Source organism: Oncorhynchus clarkii, chromosome 19 (assembly GCF_045791955.1).
Source record: "Oncorhynchus clarkii lewisi isolate Uvic-CL-2024 chromosome 19, UVic_Ocla_1.0, whole genome shotgun sequence".
Taxonomy (NCBI): domain Eukaryota; kingdom Metazoa; phylum Chordata; class Actinopteri; order Salmoniformes; family Salmonidae; genus Oncorhynchus; species Oncorhynchus clarkii.
In genome coordinates, this window is record NC_092165.1 from 4982566 (window position 1) to 5004059 (window position 21494).

The following is a 21494-nucleotide window of genomic DNA, read 5'->3' on the forward strand; positions in this document are numbered from 1 at the left end:
CAAGTAGAACACAAAACAACGACATAAACCGTTGCATCCATTACTGTTGTTGACAAATGTCAGTAAAAGGAATGTGGCTGCGGTAGCAATAACACCTGAAATAAATGGATTTATATTTATGCTGTTTGTACAGAAAGTGTTTGCACAATGTGAAATTCATATCCAATTCGTCGGTGACAACTGTGTGGAATTTGGAGTTTGTGTCAGCAACTATGTGAGCTTATTACAGTATTATAGACACTATATATTGGGATGTCCTATGATCCTCTATGAAGACCTCCTCACCTTCTAACAACTCATGTTTAGCTTGTGAGTGTCATAGAGCAAAACATGTTACTTGTGAATGTTCGTGAGAGTCTCAGCTTTTCATAGATAGTGTGTCATTGTTAGTAGCTCAAACCATTCAAACTCAACAGACGTTTCTGAAAAAAGACCCAGCGCCAGGATCCTTTGTGATCAACCCTTGTCTCTCAAACACTGATTGATGCCCACGGACGCAGAACAAATAGACAAATCCTATGGTTCAACCCAGAAGTCTGTACACAATGGTTAAAAGGGTTTAAAAGTACTAAATCTGGCAGCTATGACGTTGGGACTCATTGGGTTAAAGCAAGCAGAGGCACAGCAAGTCCTTGGCGTAATGACTCACAGGAGTGGAAGAAACAATGAACTCAGATATTATAATTATTTTTAAATTCATTTCAGCACCAAACTGCTTTGCGAGAACTGGATAATTTACCATCATATATATCTCATCAGGGAAGATACTGCACCTTTACATCCCATATTGATACATCTACTATGATTCATTTATAGAGTCATTTTGAAAACTAGTTAAGGTTTAATAAACCTTGACAACAGAGATAATTCATCTGTAGGTTATTCCTTACTTGTGGTGAGGGTTGTTGATGACAGTTGACTTTGCTTTCTATTTCCCAGCAGAGTGCAGACAGTGACAAAATACTGAGTACCACCTTGCAGGTCAGAAAGAGTGATGCTGAGTGAAGATGTGGTAATGATGTGTGGTTCTGTGCCTGGAGAGTGGTAGGAGATCTGGTAATGATGTTGGGTTTGGTCCAATCCTGATGGCTGCTTCCTGCTAACAGCAGCTGATGTGGTGTCAACTGAGTCAACAGTCTGCTGGTCTGGAGCAGGAAGTACTAAGGGAAAATATATTATTGGCAAGGCTTTAGTTTAACTCCAGAAATATACTACAGGAGGAGAAGTAGGATAGTAGTTGAAAAATAGAAAAGGCCTGCGTGTAATTCCTTTAGATATGGGAAGAAATAAGCTAGAGCAGAAGTCAAACAACGGAGGTTCAATTTGTCATGAGAAAACAAAAAGAAAGGTTTCCGACACAGCTTCACTGCAAAATTTTTGACACCAAGGCAAAAGAACAACAAAAAAACAATGCTGTAATTATAAATACTCTCCACAATAACAAGTGTTTAACACTGTACTATGGATAAATTTAACCCTATCAGTCCAGAGAACCCAGCAAATTGTGGCTTTTCATTTAATTGACTTTCACTTGTTTGCATGTCCAGCCCTTATATTTAGCCTCAAAAATAATGTTTTAACCATTTTCTTTTCAGGACAAATTGGGCTACAAGTAGAGCACTTAAAAATGACATAAAATGTTGCATCCATGAGTCTTGTTGACAAATGTCAATACAAGAAATGTGGACTGTGTCAGCAAAATACCCTGATATAAATTGATTTATATTCATGTTGTTCGTGCTTTAAGTGTTTTCTCAATGGAAAATGAATATCCAATTCTTCAGGTGACAACTGTGTGGAATTTGGATTTTATGACAGCAACTATGTGAGCTTATTACATTATTATAGAAACTTTGAATACCTCCTCACCTTCTAACAACTCATGTTAAGCTTTGTATTTGTATTTATAATGGATTCCCATTAGTTCCTTCCAAGGCAGCAGCTACTCTTCCTGGGGTCCAGCAAAATTAAGGCGGTTTATACAAATATGAAAACATGATAATACATTCACAGTTTTCACAACACACTGTGTGTGTGCCTTTAGGCCCCAACTCCACTACTGCCATAAATCTACAGTACTAAATCCATGTGTATGTATAGTGCATATGTTATTGTGTGTGTGTGTGTGTGTGTGTGTGTGTGTGTGTGTGTGTGTGTGTGTGTGTGTGTGTGTGTGTGTGTGTGTGTGTGTGTGTGTGTGTGTGTGTGTCTGTGCCAATGTTTGTGTTGCTTCACAGTCCCCGCTGTTCCATGAGGAGTTTTTTAAATCTGATTTGTAAATCTAATTTCACTGCTATCATCAGTTACTTGATGTGGAATAGAGTTCCATGTAGTCATGACTCTATGTACTACTGTGTGCTGTTCTGGACTTGGGGACTGTGAAGAGACCTCTTGTGGCATGTCTTGTGGGGTATGCATGTGTATCCGAGCTGTGTGCCAGTCGTTTAGACAGACAATATGGTGCATTCAACATGTCAATACATTTCATAAATAAAAGTAGTGATGAAGTCAATCTCTCCTCCACTTTCAGCCAGGAGAGATTGACGAATGCAGAAGAAATAAACAAATCCAATGGTACAACCAAGAATCTGTACACAGTGGTTACAAGGGTTTAATAGTACTAAATCAGGGCCGGTGTGACGTTGGGACTCATTGGGTTAAAGCAAGCAGAGGCAGAGCAAGTCCTTGGCATAATGACTCACAGGAGTGGAAGAAACAATGAACTCAGATATTATAATTATTTTAAAATTCATTTCAGCACCAAACTGCATTGTGAGAACTGGAGAATTTACCATCATATATTTCGCATCAGGGAAGATACTGTACCTTTACATCCCATACTGAAACATCTACTATGATTAGTTTATAGAGTCCTTTTGATAACTAGTTAAGGTTTAATAAACTTTGACATCAAAGATAATACTGAAGTAAAGTAATCCCTTACTTGTGGTGAGGGTTGTTGATGACAGTTGACTTTGCTTTCCATTTTCCAGCACAGTGCAGACAGTGACAGAGTACTGAGTACCACATTGCAGCTCAGAGAGAGTGATGCCGTGTGAAGACGTGGTAGTGATGTGTGGTTCTGTCCCTGAACAGTGGTAGGAGATCTGGTAATGATGTTGGGTGTGGTCCAATCCTGGTGGCTGGCTCCAGCTAACATCAGCTGATGTGGTGTCCACTGAGTCAACAGTCAGCTGGTCTGGAGCAGGAAGTACTAAGGGAAAATACATTAGCAAATAAATTAATATACGAAAGGTTTCCGCTATATGCATTTAGCAATTCCACGATGCCACTGCTCGAGTGTTGCCACCAAGGCAAAAAAAACAATGCTGTAATTATAAATACTCTCCACAATAACAAGTGTTTAACACTGTACTTTGGATAACCTTAACGCAATCAGTCCAGAGAACCCAGCAAAATATGTATTTTAATTTAATTGACTTTCACTTGTTTGTATGTCCAACCGTTATATTTAGCCTGTGTTTAACCATTGTCTTTTCAGGACAACCAGGGCTAGAACACAAAACACCGACATAAACCGTTGCATCCATTAGTGTTGTTGACACATGTCAATACAATAAATGTGGTCTGCTGTAACAAAAACCCTGATATAAATGGATTTATATTTATGCTGTGTGTACAGAAAGTGTTTGCTCAATGGGAAATTTATATCCAACTCTTCAGTGACAACTGTGTCGAATTTGGAGTTTGTGACAGCAACTATCTGAGCTTATTACAGTATTATAGACACTATGTCCTGGGATTTCCTATGATCTTCTATGAAGACCTCCTCTCCAACTAACAACTCTTGTTTAGCTTGTGAGCATCATAAATCAAAACATGTTACTTGTGAATGTTCGTGTGAGTCTCAGCTTTTCATAGATAGTGTGTCATTGTTTGTAGCTCAAACCATTCGGACTCAAAAGATGTTTCTGAAAAAAGACCCGGCCCCAGGATCCTTCGTGATCCACCCTTGTCTCACAAACACTGGTTGATACCAACGGATGCAGAAGAAATAGATAAATCCAATGGTACAACCCAGAAGTCTGTACACAATGGTTAAAAGGGTTTAAAAGCACTACATCAGGCCAGTGTGACGTTGGGACTTTTTGGGTTAAAGTAAGCAGAGGGACACCAAGTCCTTGACATAATGACTCACAACAGTAGAAGAAACATTGAACTCAGATATATATATATACAGTGGGGAGAACAAGTATTTGATACACTGCTGGTTTTACTACTTGCAAAGCATCTAGAGGTCTGTCATTTTTATCATAGGTACACTTCAACTGTGAGAGACGGAATCTAAAACAAAAATGCAGAAAATCACATTGTATGACTTTTAAGTAATTAATTTGCATTCTATTGCATGACATAAGTATTTGATACATCAGAAAAGCAGAACTTAATATTTGGTACCGAAACCTTTGTTTGCAATTACAGAGATCATATGTTTCCTGTAGTTCTTGACCAGGTTTGCACACACTGCAGCAGGGATTTTGGCCCACTCCTCCATACAGACCTTCTCCAGATCCTTCAGATTTCAGGGCTGTCGCTGGGTAATACGGACTTTCAGCTCTCACCAAAGATGTTCTATTGGGTTCAGGTCTGGAGACTGGCTAGGCCACTCCAGGACCTTGAGATGCTTCTTACGGAGCCACTCCTTAGTTGCCCTGGCTGTGTGTTTCGGGTCGTTGCCATGCTGGAAAACCCAGCCACGACCCATCTTTAATGCTCTTACTGAGGGAAGGAGGTTGTTGGCCAAGATCTCGCGATACATGGCCCCATCCATCCTACCCTCAATACGGTGCAGTCATCCTGTCCCCTTTGCAGAAAAACATCCCCAAAGAATGATGTTTCCACCTCCATGCTTCACTGTTGGGATGGTGTTCTTGGGGTTGTACTCATCCTTCTTCTTCCTCCAAACACGGCGAGTGGAGTTTAGACCAAAAAGCTCTATTTTTGTCTCATCAGACCACATGACCTTCTCCCATTCCTCCTCTGGATCATTCAGATGGTCATTGGCACACTTCAGACGGGCCTGGACATGCGCTGGCTTGAGCAGGGGGACCTTGCTTGCGCTGCAGGATTTTAATCCATGATGGCGTAGTGTGTTACTAATGGTTTTCTTTGAGACTGTGGTCCCAGCTCTCTTCATGTCATTGACCAGGTCCTGCCATGTAGTTCTGGGCTGATCCCTCATCTTCCTCGTGATCATTGATGCCCCACAAGGTGAGATCTTGCATGGAGCCCCAGGCCGAGTGTGATTGACCATCATCTTGAACTTCTTCCATTTTCTAATAATTGCGCCAACAGTTGTTGCCTTCTCGCCAAGCTGCTTGCCTATTGTCCTGTAGCGCATCCCAGCCTTGTGCAGGTCTACAATTTTATCCCTGATGTCCTTACACAGCTCCTGGTCTTGGCCATTGTGGAGAGGTTGGAGTCTGTTTGATTGAGTGTGTGGACAGGTGTCATTTATACAGGTATTGAGTTCAAACAGGTGTAGTTAATACAGGTAATGAGTGGAGAACAGGGGGGCTTCTTAAAGGAAAACTAACAGGTCTGTGAGAGCCGGAATTCTTACTGGTTGGTAGGTGATCAAATACTTATGTCATGCAATAAAATGCAAATTAATTACTAAAAAATAATACAATGTGATTTTCTGGATTTTTGTTTTAGATTCCGTCTCTCACAGTTGAAGTGTACCTATGATAAACATAACAGACCTCTACATGCTTTGTAAGTAGGAAAACCTGCAAAATCGGCAGTGTTTCAAATACTTGTTCTCCCCACTATATATATATATTTGTTTAAAAGAAAATACATTTCAGCATCAAACTGCATTGTGAGAACTGGAGATTTTACCATCATATTTCTCTCATCAGGGAAGATACTGTACCTTTACATCCCATACTGAAACATCTACTATGAATAGTCCTCAACACTGGGGCCCCACATGGGTGCATTCTCAGCCCTCTCCTGTACTCCCTGTTCAACCATGACTGCGTGGCCATGCACGCTTCCAACTCAATTATCAAGTTTGCAGACGACACAACAGTGGTAGGCTTGATTACTAACAACGATGAGATGGCCTACAGGGAGGACATGAGGGCCCTCGGAGTGTGGTGTCAGGAAAATAACCTCTCACTCAATGTCAACAAAACAATGGAAATGATCGTGGACTTCAGGAAACAGCAGAGGGAGCACCCCATCGATGGGACAGTAGTGGAGAAGGTGGAGCGTTTTAGGTTCCTCGGCATACACATTACAGACAAAGTGAAATAGTCTACCCACACAGACCGCATGGTGAAGAAGGCACAACAGCGCATCTTCAACCTCAGGAGGCGGGAGAAATTTGGCTTGTCACCTAAAACACTCACAAACTTTTACAGATGCACAATCGAGAGCATCCTGTCGAGCTGTATCACCGCCTGGTAAGGCAACTGGACCGCCCTCAACCATAAGGCTCTCCAGAGGGTCTGCACAACGCATCACCGGGGGCAAACTACCTGCCCTCCAGGACACCTACCGCACCCGATGTCACAGGAAGGCCAAAAAGATCATCAAGGACAACAACCGCCCAAGCCACTGCCTGTTCACCCATCCCTATATTTATATGCACATGTTCTTATTCATCCCTTTACATTTGTGTGAATAAGGTAGTTCTTGTGAATGTGTTAGATTACTTGTTAGATATTACTGCATTGTCGGAACAACAAGCACAAGCATTTTGCTACAGTCTCATCAACATCTGCTAACCATGTGTATGTGACCAATAACATTTGATTTGAAATGATTTAGAGTCATTTTGATAACTAGTTAATGTTTAATAAACTTTGACATCAAAGATAATACTGAAGTAAAGTAATCCCTTACTTGTGGTGAGGGTTGTTGATGACAGTTGACTTTGCTTTCCATTTTCCAGCATAGTGCAGACAGTGACAGAGTACTGAGTACCACATTGCAGCTCAGAGAGATTGACGCTGTGTGAAGAAGTGCTAGTGATGTGTGGTTCTGTCCCTGGACAGTGGTAGGAGATCTGGTAATGATGTTGGGTTTTATCCAATCCTGGTGGCTGGCTCCAGCTAACAGCAGCTGATGTGGTGTCCACTGAGTCAACAGTCAGCTGGTCTGGAGCAGGAAGTACTAAGGGAAAATATATTAATGAATAAATGAAAGGTTCCCGCTACATACATTTAGCAACTTCACTATGCCACTGCTCGAGTGTTGCCACCACGGGGAAAAAATATATATTGTAATAATAAATACTCCACAATAACAAGTATTTAACACTGTACTTTGGATAAATTTAACCCTATCAGTCCAGAGAACCCAGCAAATTGTGGCTTTTCATTTAATTGACTTTCACTTGTTTGCATGTCCAGCCCTTATATTTAGCCTCAAAAATTATGTTTTAACCATTTTCTTTTTAGGACAAATTGGGCTACAAGTAGAACACTTAAAAATGACATAAATCGTTGCAACCATGAGTGTTGTTGACAAATGTCAATACAAAAAATGTGGACTGCGTCAGCAAAAAACCTTTTGATAACTAGTTAAGGTTTAATAAACTTTGACATCAAAGATAATACTGAAGTAAAGTAAAGTGAAATAGTCCACCCACACAGACAGTATGGTGAAGAAGGCACAACAGCGCCTCTTCAACCTCAGGAGGCGGAAGACATTTGGCTTGTCACTAAAAACACTCACAAACTTTTACAGATGCACAATCGAGAGCATTCTGTCGGGCTGTATCACCGCCTGGTAAGGTTAGAGCGTTGGACTAGTAACCTTAAGGTTGCAAGTTCAAATCCCCGAGCTGACAAGGTACAAATATTTTGTTCTGCCCCTGAACAGGCAGTTAACCCACTGTTCCTAGACCAGTTAACCCACTGTTCCTAGACCAGTTAACCCACTGTTCCTAGACCAGTTAACCCACTGTTCCTAGACCAGTTAACCCTCTGTTCCTAGACCAGTTAACCCACTGTTCCTAGACCAGTTAACCCACTGTTCCTAGACCAGTTAACCCACTGTTTCTAGACCAGTTAACCCACTGTTCCTAGACCAGTTAACCCACTGTTCCTAGACCAGTTAACCCACTGTTCCTAGACCAGTTAACCCACTGTTCCTAGACCAGTTAACCCACTGTTCCTAGACCAGTTAACCCACTGTTCCTAGACCAGTTAACCCACTGTTCCTAGACCAGTTAACCCACTGTTCCTAGACCAGTTAACCCACTGTTCCTAGACCAGTTAACCCACTGTTCCTAGACCAGTTAACCCACTGTTCCTAGGCCGTCATTGAAAATAAGAATTTGTTCTTAACTGACTTGCCTAGTTAAATAAAGGTAAAAAAAAATATTTCAAAAAAGGCAACTGGACCACCCTCAACCACAAGGCTCTCCAGAGGGTAGTGAGGTCTGCACAACGCATCACCGGGGGCAAACTACCTGCCCTCCAGGACACCTACCGCACCTAATGTCACAGGAAGGCCAAAAAGATCATCAAGGACAACAACCACCAGAGCCACTGCCTGTTCACCCCCCTATCATCCAGAAGGTGAGGTCAGTACAGGTGCATCAAAGCTGGGACCAAGAGACTGAAAAACAGCTTCTATCACAAGGCCAACAGACTGTTAAACAGCAATCAATTACATAGAGAGGCTGCGTCAACATACAGACTCAAATCTCCGGCCACATTAATAAATTCACTTAATAAAGGTATCACTAGTCACTTTAAATAACGGCACTTTAATAATGTTTTCATATCCTACATTACTCATCTCATATGTACAGTGCCTTGCGAAAGTATTCGGCCCCCTTGAACTTTGCGACCTTTTGCCACATTTCAGGCTTCAAACATAAAGATATAAAACTGTATTTTTTTGTGAAGAATCAACAACAAGTGGGACACAATCATGAAGTGGAACGACATTTATTGGATATTTCAAACTTTTTTAACAAATCAAAAACTGAAAAATTGGGCGTGCAAAATTATTCAGCCCCTTTACTTTCAGTGCAGCAAACTCTCTCCAGAAGTTCAGTGAGGATCTCTGAATGATCCAATGTTGACCTAAATGACTAATGATGATAAATACAATCCACCTGTGTGTAATCAAGTCTCCGTATAAATGCACCTGCACTGTGATAGTCTCAGAGTTCCGTTAAAAGCGCAGAGAGCATCATGAAGAACAAGGAACACACCAGGCAGGTCCGAGATACTGTTGTGAAGAAGTTTAAAGCCGTATTTGGATACAAAAAGATTTCCCAAGCTTTAAACATCCCAAGGAGCACTGTGCAAGCGACAATATTGAAATGGAAGGAGTATCAGACCACTGCAAATCTACCAAGACCTGGCCGTCCCTCTAAACTTTCAGCTCATACAAGGAGAAGACTGATCAGAGATGCAGCCAAGAGGCCCATGATCACTCTGGATGAACTGCAGAGATCTACAGCTGAGGTGGGAGACTCTGTCCATAGGACAACAGTATATTGCACAAATCTGGCCTTTATGGAAGAGTGGCAAGAAGAAAGCCATTTCTTAAAGATATCCAAAAAAAGTGTCGTTTAAAGTTTGCCACAAGCCACCTGGGAGACACACCAAACATGTGGAAGAAGGTGCTCTGGTCAGATGAAACCAAAATTGAACTTTTTGGCAACAATGCAAGACGTTATGTTTTGCATAAAAGCAACACAGCTGAACACACCATCCCCACTGTCAAACATGGTGGTGGAAGCATCATGGGTTGGGCCTGCTTTTCTTCAGCAGGGACAGGGAAGATGGTTAAAATTGATGGGAAGATGGATGGAGCCAAATACAGGACCATTCTGGAAGAAAACCTGATGGAGTCTGCAAAAGACCTGAGACTACGACGGAGATTTGTCTTCCAACAAGACAATGATCCAAAACATAAAGCAAAATCTACAATGGAATGGTTCAAAAATAAACATATCCAGGTGTTAGAATGGCCAAGTCAAAGTCCAGACCTGAATCCAATCAAGAATCTGTGGAAAGACCTGAAAACTGCTGTTCACAAATGCTCTCCATCCAACCTCACTGAGCTCGAGCTGTTTTGCAAGGAGGAATGGGAAAAAATGTCAGTCTCTCGATGTGCAAAACTGATAGAGACATACCCCAAGCGACTTACAGCTGTAATCGCAGCAAAAGGTGGTGCTACAAAGTATTAACTTAAGGGGGCTGAATAATTTTGCACGCCCAATTTTTCAGTTTTTGATTTGTTAAAAAAGTTTGAAATATCCAATAAATGTCGTTCCACTTCATGATTGTGTCCCACTTGTTGTTGATTCTTCACAAAAAAATACAGTTTTATATCTTTATGTTTGAAGCCTGAAATGTGGCAAAAGGTCGCAAAGTTCAAGAGGGCCGAATACTTTCGCAAGGCACTGTATATACTGCTCTATACCATCCACTGCATCTTGGCTATGCCGCACGGCCATCGCCCATCCCTATATTTATATGCACATGTTCTTATTCATCCCTTTACATTTGTGTGAATAAGGTAGTTCTTGTGAATGTGTTAGATTACTTGTTAGATATTACTGCATTGTCGGAACAACAAGCACAAGCATTTTGCTACAGTCTCATCAACATCTGCTAACCATGTGTATGTGACCAATAACATTTGATTTGAAATGATTTAGAGTCATTTTGATAACTAGTTAATGTTTAATAAACTTTGACATCAAAGATAATACTGAAGTAAAGTAATCCCTTACTTGTGGTGAGGGTTGTTGATGACAGTTGACTTTGCTTTCCATTTTCCAGCATAGTGCAGACAGTGACAGAGTACTGAGTACCACATTGCAGCTCAGAGAGATTGACGCTGTGTGAAGAAGTGCTAGTGATGTGTGGTTCTGTCCCTGGACAGTGGTAGGAGATCTGGTAATGATGTTGGGTTTTATCCAATCCTGGTGGCTGGCTCCAGCTAACAGCAGCTGATGTGGTGTCCACTGAGTCAACAGTCAGCTGGTCTGGAGCAGGAAGTACTAAGGGAAAATATATTAATGAATAAATGAAAGGTTCCCGCTACATACATTTAGCAACTTCACTATGCCACTGCTCGAGTGTTGCCACCACGGGGAAAAAATATATATTGTAATAATAAATACTCCACAATAACAAGTATTTAACACTGTACTTTGGATAAATTTAACCCTATCAGTCCAGAGAACCCAGCAAATTGTGGCTTTTCATTTAATTGACTTTCACTTGTTTGCATGTCCAGCCCTTATATTTAGCCTCAAAAATAATGTTTTAACCATTTTCTTTTTAGGACAAATTGGGCTACAAGTAGAACACTTAAAAATGACATAAATCGTTGCAACCATGAGTGTTGTTGACAAATGTCAATACAAAAAATGTGGACTGCGTCAGCAAAAAACCTTTTGATAACTAGTTAAGGTTTAATAAACTTTGACATCAAAGATAATACTGAAGTAAAGTAAAGTGAAATAGTCCACCCACACAGACAGTATGGTGAAGAAGGCACAACAGCGCCTCTTCAACCTCAGGAGGCGGAAGACATTTGGCTTGTCACTAAAAACACTCACAAACTTTTACAGATGCACAATCGAGAGCATTCTGTCGGGCTGTATCACCGCCTGGTAAGGTTAGAGCGTTGGACTAGTAACCTTAAGGTTGCAAGTTCAAATCCCCGAGCTGACAAGGTACAAATATTTTGTTCTGCCCCTGAACAGGCAGTTAACCCACTGTTCCTAGACCAGTTAACCCACTGTTCCTAGACCAGTTAACCCACTGTTCCTAGACCAGTTAACCCACTGTTCCTAGACCAGTTAACCCTCTGTTCCTAGACCAGTTAACCCACTGTTCCTAGACCAGTTAACCCACTGTTCCTAGACCAGTTAACCCACTGTTCCTAGACCAGTTAACCCACTGTTCCTAGACCAGTTAACCCACTGTTCCTAGACCAGTTAACCCACTGTTCCTAGACCAGTTAACCCACTGTTCCTAGACCAGTTAACCCACTGTTCCTAGACCAGTTAACCCACTGTTCCTAGACCAGTTAACCCACTGTTCCTAGACCAGTTAACCCACTGTTCCTAGACCAGTTAACCCACTGTTCCTAGACCAGTTAACCCACTGTTCCTAGACCAGTTAACCCACTGTTCCTAGACCAGTTAACCCACTGTTCCTAGGCCGTCATTGAAAATAAGAATTTGTTCTTAACTGACTTGCCTAGTTAAATAAAGGTAAAAAAAAATATTTCAAAAAAGGCAACTGGACCACCCTCAACCACAAGGCTCTCCAGAGGGTAGTGAGGTCTGCACAACGCATCACCGGGGGCAAACTACCTGCCCTCCAGGACACCTACCGCACCTAATGTCACAGGAAGGCCAAAAAGATCATCAAGGACAACAACCACCAGAGCCACTGCCTGTTCACCCCCCTATCATCCAGAAGGTGAGGTCAGTACAGGTGCATCAAAGCTGGGACCAAGAGACTGAAAAACAGCTTCTATCACAAGGCCAACAGACTGTTAAACAGCAATCAATTACATAGAGAGGCTGCGTCAACATACAGACTCAAATCTCCGGCCACATTAATAAATTCACTTAATAAAGGTATCACTAGTCACTTTAAATAACGGCACTTTAATAATGTTTTCATATCCTACATTACTCATCTCATATGTACAGTGCCTTGCGAAAGTATTCGGCCCCCTTGAACTTTGCGACCTTTTGCCACATTTCAGGCTTCAAACATAAAGATATAAAACTGTATTTTTTTGTGAAGAATCAACAACAAGTGGGACACAATCATGAAGTGGAACGACATTTATTGGATATTTCAAACTTTTTTAACAAATCAAAAACTGAAAAATTGGGCGTGCAAAATTATTCAGCCCCTTTACTTTCAGTGCAGCAAACTCTCTCCAGAAGTTCAGTGAGGATCTCTGAATGATCCAATGTTGACCTAAATGACTAATGATGATAAATACAATCCACCTGTGTGTAATCAAGTCTCCGTATAAATGCACCTGCACTGTGATAGTCTCAGAGTTCCGTTAAAAGCGCAGAGAGCATCATGAAGAACAAGGAACACACCAGGCAGGTCCGAGATACTGTTGTGAAGAAGTTTAAAGCCGTATTTGGATACAAAAAGATTTCCCAAGCTTTAAACATCCCAAGGAGCACTGTGCAAGCGACAATATTGAAATGGAAGGAGTATCAGACCACTGCAAATCTACCAAGACCTGGCCGTCCCTCTAAACTTTCAGCTCATACAAGGAGAAGACTGATCAGAGATGCAGCCAAGAGGCCCATGATCACTCTGGATGAACTGCAGAGATCTACAGCTGAGGTGGGAGACTCTGTCCATAGGACAACAGTATATTGCACAAATCTGGCCTTTATGGAAGAGTGGCAAGAAGAAAGCCATTTCTTAAAGATATCCAAAAAAAGTGTCGTTTAAAGTTTGCCACAAGCCACCTGGGAGACACACCAAACATGTGGAAGAAGGTGCTCTGGTCAGATGAAACCAAAATTGAACTTTTTGGCAACAATGCAAGACGTTATGTTTTGCATAAAAGCAACACAGCTGAACACACCATCCCCACTGTCAAACATGGTGGTGGAAGCATCATGGGTTGGGCCTGCTTTTCTTCAGCAGGGACAGGGAAGATGGTTAAAATTGATGGGAAGATGGATGGAGCCAAATACAGGACCATTCTGGAAGAAAACCTGATGGAGTCTGCAAAAGACCTGAGACTACGACGGAGATTTGTCTTCCAACAAGACAATGATCCAAAACATAAAGCAAAATCTACAATGGAATGGTTCAAAAATAAACATATCCAGGTGTTAGAATGGCCAAGTCAAAGTCCAGACCTGAATCCAATCAAGAATCTGTGGAAAGACCTGAAAACTGCTGTTCACAAATGCTCTCCATCCAACCTCACTGAGCTCGAGCTGTTTTGCAAGGAGGAATGGGAAAAAATGTCAGTCTCTCGATGTGCAAAACTGATAGAGACATACCCCAAGCGACTTACAGCTGTAATCGCAGCAAAAGGTGGTGCTACAAAGTATTAACTTAAGGGGGCTGAATAATTTTGCACGCCCAATTTTTCAGTTTTTGATTTGTTAAAAAAGTTTGAAATATCCAATAAATGTCGTTCCACTTCATGATTGTGTCCCACTTGTTGTTGATTCTTCACAAAAAAATACAGTTTTATATCTTTATGTTTGAAGCCTGAAATGTGGCAAAAGGTCGCAAAGTTCAAGAGGGCCGAATACTTTCGCAAGGCACTGTATATACTGCTCTATACCATCCACTGCATCTTGGCTATGCCGCACGGCCATCGCCCATCCCTATATTTATATGCACATGTTCTTATTCATCCCTTTACATTTGTGTGAATAAGGTAGTTCTTGTGAATGTGTTAGATTACTTGTTAGATATTACTGCATTGTCGGAACAACAAGCACAAGCATTTTGCTACAGTCTCATCAACATCTGCTAACCATGTGTATGTGACCAATAACATTTGATTTGAAATGATTTAGAGTCATTTTGATAACTAGTTAATGTTTAATAAACTTTGACATCAAAGATAATACTGAAGTAAAGTAATCCCTTACTTGTGGTGAGGGTTGTTGATGACAGTTGACTTTGCTTTCCATTTTCCAGCATAGTGCAGACAGTGACAGAGTACTGAGTACCACATTGCAGCTCAGAGAGATTGACGCTGTGTGAAGAAGTGCTAGTGATGTGTGGTTCTGTCCCTGGACAGTGGTAGGAGATCTGGTAATGATGTTGGGTTTTATCCAATCCTGGTGGCTGGCTCCAGCTAACAGCAGCTGATGTGGTGTCCACTGAGTCAACAGTCAGCTGGTCTGGAGCAGGAAGTACTAAGGGAAAATATATTAATGAATAAATGAAAGGTTCCCGCTACATACATTTAGCAACTTCACTATGCCACTGCTCGAGTGTTGCCACCACGGGGAAAAAATATATATTGTAATAATAAATACTCCACAATAACAAGTATTTAACACTGTACTTTGGATAAATTTAACCCTATCAGTCCAGAGAACCCAGCAAATTGTGGCTTTTCATTTAATTGACTTTCACTTGTTTGCATGTCCAGCCCTTATATTTAGCCTCAAAAATAATGTTTTAACCATTTTCTTTTTAGGACAAATTGGGCTACAAGTAGAACACTTAAAAATGACATAAATCGTTGCAACCATGAGTGTTGTTGACAAATGTCAATACAAAAAATGTGGACTGCGTCAGCAAAAAACCTTTTGATAACTAGTTAAGGTTTAATAAACTTTGACATCAAAGATAATACTGAAGTAAAGTAAAGTGAAATAGTCCACCCACACAGACAGTATGGTGAAGAAGGCACAACAGCGCCTCTTCAACCTCAGGAGGCGGAAGACATTTGGCTTGTCACTAAAAACACTCACAAACTTTTACAGATGCACAATCGAGAGCATTCTGTCGGGCTGTATCACCGCCTGGTAAGGTTAGAGCGTTGGACTAGTAACCTTAAGGTTGCAAGTTCAAATCCCCGAGCTGACAAGGTACAAATATTTTGTTCTGCCCCTGAACAGGCAGTTAACCCACTGTTCCTAGACCAGTTAACCCACTGTTCCTAGACCAGTTAACCCACTGTTCCTAGACCAGTTAACCCACTGTTCCTAGACCAGTTAACCCTCTGTTCCTAGACCAGTTAACCCACTGTTCCTAGACCAGTTAACCCACTGTTCCTAGACCAGTTAACCCACTGTTCCTAGACCAGTTAACCCACTGTTCCTAGACCAGTTAACCCACTGTTCCTAGACCAGTTAACCCACTGTTCCTAGACCAGTTAACCCACTGTTCCTAGACCAGTTAACCCACTGTTCCTAGACCAGTTAACCCACTGTTCCTAGACCAGTTAACCCACTGTTCCTAGACCAGTTAACCCACTGTTCCTAGACCAGTTAACCCACTGTTCCTAGACCAGTTAACCCACTGTTCCTAGGCCGTCATTGAAAATAAGAATTTGTTCTTAACTGACTTGCCTAGTTAAATAAAGGTAAAAAAAAATATTTCAAAAAAGGCAACTGGACCACCCTCAACCACAAGGCTCTCCAGAGGGTAGTGAGGTCTGCACAACGCATCACCGGGGGCAAACTACCTGCCCTCCAGGACACCTACCGCACCTAATGTCACAGGAAGGCCAAAAAGATCATCAAGGACAACAACCACCAGAGCCACTGCCTGTTCACCCCCCTATCATCCAGAAGGTGAGGTCAGTACAGGTGCATCAAAGCTGGGACCAAGAGACTGAAAAACAGCTTCTATCACAAGGCCAACAGACTGTTAAACAGCAATCAATTACATAGAGAGGCTGCGTCAACATACAGACTCAAATCTCCGGCCACATTAATAAATTCACTTAATAAAGGTATCACTAGTCACTTTAAATAACGGCACTTTAATAATGTTTTCATATCCTACATTACTCATCTCATATGTACAGTGCCTTGCGAAAGTATTCGGCCCCCTTGAACTTTGCGACCTTTTGCCACATTTCAGGCTTCAAACATAAAGATATAAAACTGTATTTTTTTGTGAAGAATCAACAACAAGTGGGACACAATCATGAAGTGGAACGACATTTATTGGATATTTCAAACTTTTTTAACAAATCAAAAACTGAAAAATTGGGCGTGCAAAATTATTCAGCCCCTTTACTTTCAGTGCAGCAAACTCTCTCCAGAAGTTCAGTGAGGATCTCTGAATGATCCAATGTTGACCTAAATGACTAATGATGATAAATACAATCCACCTGTGTGTAATCAAGTCTCCGTATAAATGCACCTGCACTGTGATAGTCTCAGAGTTCCGTTAAAAGCGCAGAGAGCATCATGAAGAACAAGGAACACACCAGGCAGGTCCGAGATACTGTTGTGAAGAAGTTTAAAGCCGTATTTGGATACAAAAAGATTTCCCAAGCTTTAAACATCCCAAGGAGCACTGTGCAAGCGACAATATTGAAATGGAAGGAGTATCAGACCACTGCAAATCTACCAAGACCTGGCCGTCCCTCTAAACTTTCAGCTCATACAAGGAGAAGACTGATCAGAGATGCAGCCAAGAGGCCCATGATCACTCTGGATGAACTGCAGAGATCTACAGCTGAGGTGGGAGACTCTGTCCATAGGACAACAGTATATTGCACAAATCTGGCCTTTATGGAAGAGTGGCAAGAAGAAAGCCATTTCTTAAAGATATCCAAAAAAAGTGTCGTTTAAAGTTTGCCACAAGCCACCTGGGAGACACACCAAACATGTGGAAGAAGGTGCTCTGGTCAGATGAAACCAAAATTGAACTTTTTGGCAACAATGCAAGACGTTATGTTTTGCATAAAAGCAACACAGCTGAACACACCATCCCCACTGTCAAACATGGTGGTGGAAGCATCATGGGTTGGGCCTGCTTTTCTTCAGCAGGGACAGGGAAGATGTTTAAAATTGATGGGAAGATGGATGGAGCCAAATACAGGACCATTCTGGAAGAAAACCTGATGGAGTCTGCAAAAGACCTGAGACTACGACGGAGATTTGTCTTCCAACAAGACAATGATCCAAAACATAAAGCAAAATCTACAATGGAATGGTTCAAAAATAAACATATCCAGGTGTTAGAATGGCCAAGTCAAAGTCCAGACCTGAATCCAATCGAGAATCTGTGGAAAGAACTGAAAACTGCTGTTCACAAATGCTCTCCATCCAACCTCACTGAGCTCGAGCTGTTTTGCAAGGAGGAATGGGAAAAATGTCAGTCTCTCGATGTGCAAAACTGATAGAGACATACCCCAAGCGACTTACAGCTGTAATCGCAGCAAAAGGTGGCGCTACAAAGTATTAACTTAAGGGGGCTGAATAATTTTGCACGCCCAATTTTTCCGTTTTTGATTTGTTAAAAAAGTTTGAAATATCCAATAAATGTCGTTCCACTTCATGATTGTGTCCCACTTGTTGTTGATTCTTCAAAAAAAATACAGTTTTATATATTTATGTTTGAAGCCTGAAATGTGGCAAAAGGTCGCAAAGTTCAAGAGGGCCGAATACTTTCGCAAGGCACTGTATATACTGCTCTATACCATCTACTGCATCTTGGCTATGCCGCACGGCCATCGCCCATCCCTATATTTATATGCACATGTTCTTATTCATCCCTTTACATTTGTGTGTATAAAGCAGTTGTTGTGAATGTGTTAGATTACTTGTTAGATATTACTGCATTGTCGGAACAACAAGCACAAGCATTTCGCTACAGTCTCATCAACATCTGCTAACCATGTGTATGTGACCAATAACATTTGATTTGAAATGATTTAGAGTCATTTTGATAACTAGTTAATGTTTAATAAACTTTGACATCAAAGATAATACTGAAGTAAAGTAATCCCTTACTTGTGGTGAGGGTTGTTGATGACAGTTGACTTTGCTTTCCATTTTCCAGCATAGTGCAGACAGTGACAGAGTACTGAGTACCACATTGCAGCTCAGAGAGATTGACGCTGTGTGATGAAGCGCTAGTGATGTGTGGTTCTGTCCCTGGACAGTGGTAGGAGATCTGGTAATGATGTTGGGTTTTATCCAATCCTGGTGGCTGGCTCCAGCTAACAGCAGCTGATGTGGTGTCCACTGAGTCAACAGTCAGCTGGTCTGGAGCAGGAAGTACTAAGGGAAAATATATTAATGAATAAATGAAAGGTTCCCGCTACATGCATTTAGCAACTTCACTATGCCACTGCTCGAGTGTTGCCACCACGGGGAAAAAAAATATATTGTAATAATAAATACTCCACAATAACAAGTGTTTAACACTGTACTTTGGATAAACTTAACCCTATCAGTCCATAGAACCCAGCAAAACATGTATTTTCAATAAATTGACTTTCACCTGTTTGCATGTCCAGACCTTATATTTAGGCTAAACATGAAGTGTTTAACCATTGTCTTTTCAGGACAACCAGGGCTTCAAGTAGAACACAAAACAACGACATAAACCGTTGCATCCATGAGTGTTGTTGAATAATGTCAATACAATAAATGTGGTCTGCGGTAGCAAAAAACCCTGAAATAAATGGATTTATATTTATGCTGTTCACATAGAAAGTGTTTGCTCAATGGGAAATGAATATCCAACTCTTGAAAACTGTGTGCAATTTGGAGTTTGTGACAGGAATTATGTGAGCTTATTACAGTATTATAGACACTATGTACTGGGATTTCATATGATCTTCTATGAAGACCTCCTCTCCTTCTTGTTGTGTCTGAGCTCTTATTAGTTATTTATATAATGAGAAAGACTCCAAATACAAGTGAACTAGAGCTTCACATTTACTAAAATTAGTTAGTACCAGAATAACATAGAACAACACTGCACATGACCAAGGGTGCTCCATTCTTAAAGGGGGCATCAGTAATTAACAGAACCTAACATTCCTTCTCTTATACAATGTTACTTTACCAAAACACAACCAACACAATTATCAGAAATGGTAGTTATAGGCCTCCCGAGTGGCACAGTGGTCTAAGGTACTACATTGCAGTGCTAGATGTGCCACTAGGGATCCTGGTTCGTGTCCAGGCTCTGTCGCAGCTGTCCAGAACCGGGAGACCCATGGGATGGCGCACAATTGGCCCAGCGTCGTCCAGTTTAGGGGACGGTTAAGCAGTGCTGTTTGGCTGAGTTGTGTTTCGGAGGACGCACGGCTCTCAACCTTCTCCTCTCGCGAGGCCATATGGGAGTTGCAGCGATGAGACAAACTAACAATTGGCTACACTAAATTGGGGGAAAAAAAAGGTAAAAGTAATTTTTTTAAAGTTCAGTCTATCTGGTGGACGGTGCCTTCGTTCTGGGTAGCGCCTTGGATTGTCTGGAGGCTCCTGAACATCCTCAGTGTATCCTTGCTCCATTATAGCTTCTGCTATAGCAGCACCTTCATCACACATTCCCTTCTTTCAGCCTGGGGTCTCTTTAATGCCCCAATGTCCTCCACAGTTCCCTGTGTGTCACTCTCATGAGACCTCTGTGCCTGAAAAAAACAGGTAAAAGTTATTTTTTTTAAAGTTCAGTCGGTCTGGTGAACGGTGCCTTTGTTCTGGGTAGCGCCTGGATTGTCTGGAGGCTCCTGAACATCCTCAGTGTATCCTTGCTCCATTATAGCTTCTGCTATAGCAGCACCTTCATCACATTTTCCCTTCTTTCAGTCTGGGGTCTCTACTGCCCCACTGTCCTCTACAGTTCCCTATGTGTCACTCTCAGGAGCTCTCTGTGCCTGTTTTCTCTCAATTGTTGTGCAGTTTTCCATGGAATACATTTGGTTGATGTGACACCGCCACATTATGTCTGGGCTCACTTGAACCTGGTAAGGTCTGGTTCCCGTTTGTGTGTGTACGGTCCCTCTTGCCCGGCAGGTAGCCTAGTGGTTAGAGCGTTGGACTTGAAACCGAAAGGTTGCAAGATCGAATCCCTGAGCTGACAAGGTAAATATCTTGCCCCTGGACAAGGCAGTTAACCCACTGTTCCTAGGTCGTCATTGATAATAAGAATTTGTTCTTAACTGACTTGCCTAGTTAAATGAAGGTAATATGTAAAATTTTAAAAAGATAGTCTCGCACCTATAGTCTCGCACCATCACTTCCTGTCCAGTTTGGAGATGGCGCTCCCGGCCACCGGAGAGCATCTTGGCTTGTTTGTTCAGCACTTAATTTTGCCTGTTTGGCTTCATGATGTCCAGCTGTGTGCGGAGAGGCCACGTGAACATCAGTGCGGCTGGGCTTTCATTTGTCGTGGTATGTGGGGTGTTTCGGTAGGAGGCCAGGAACTTGGCCAGTTTTTTTGCAAAGTCCCTTCGTCTTGTTTTGCTGCAAAGAGTCCTTGCTTTAGGGTTTGCACAAAGCGTTCTGCCAGCCCATTGGTGGCAGGGTGGTACGGAGCTGAGGTTGAGTGTTTGAATCCATTTACTGACATGAATCTTTTAAACTCGTGGCTTTCCAAAGCTTGCGCGTTGTCACTTACCAGCTGCAGCGGCAATCCGAAGCGTGCAAACGTTGTTCTGAGACACTCTCATCTGAGCTGAGTTGGAGGAGTCAGTGCAAAACACCTCTGGCCATTTGGAAAGGGCATCAACTATAACCAGAAACATGTGCCTTTCAAAGGGACCAGCGTAGTCCACATTAATTCTCTGCCATGGCTCTGTGGGCCATTCCCATGGGGGTACTGGGACAGGATGCAGGCATGTGAAGGGTTACCAAACATCCGCTATGGTTCTTGGCCATGTTTTCTATCTGTTGATCCAGACCGGGCCACCAGAAGTGGCTCTTTGAAAGAAGCTTCATTTTGACAATTCAACATGACCTTCCTGAAGTTGATGCAAAACTTGATGTTGGCATTTTTGGGGCATCATGACTCTCATTCCCACATCAAACATCCTTGGTACATTGT

At 41.9% G+C, this 21494-nt stretch overlaps 1 protein-coding gene across 2 annotated transcripts in view; it reads right to left on the reverse strand.

Annotated features, from left to right (window-relative positions):
• Window positions 1-21494, reverse strand: part of LOC139374624 (interferon-induced very large GTPase 1-like) — a 75076-nt gene that overhangs the window by 29197 nt on the left and 24385 nt on the right. For both annotated transcript variants that reach the window (XM_071115657.1, XM_071115655.1), the window contains exons 3-8: window positions 18452-18721; window positions 14618-14887; window positions 10736-11005; window positions 6877-7146; window positions 2945-3214; window positions 891-1160 (exon numbers count right to left, since the gene is read on the reverse strand). In XM_071115657.1, coding sequence (XP_070971758.1) covers window positions 891-1160; window positions 2945-3214; window positions 6877-7146; window positions 10736-11005; window positions 14618-14887; window positions 18452-18721 — 1620 coding nt within the window. The remainder of the gene's footprint in view (window positions 1-890; window positions 1161-2944; window positions 3215-6876; window positions 7147-10735; window positions 11006-14617; window positions 14888-18451; window positions 18722-21494) is intronic.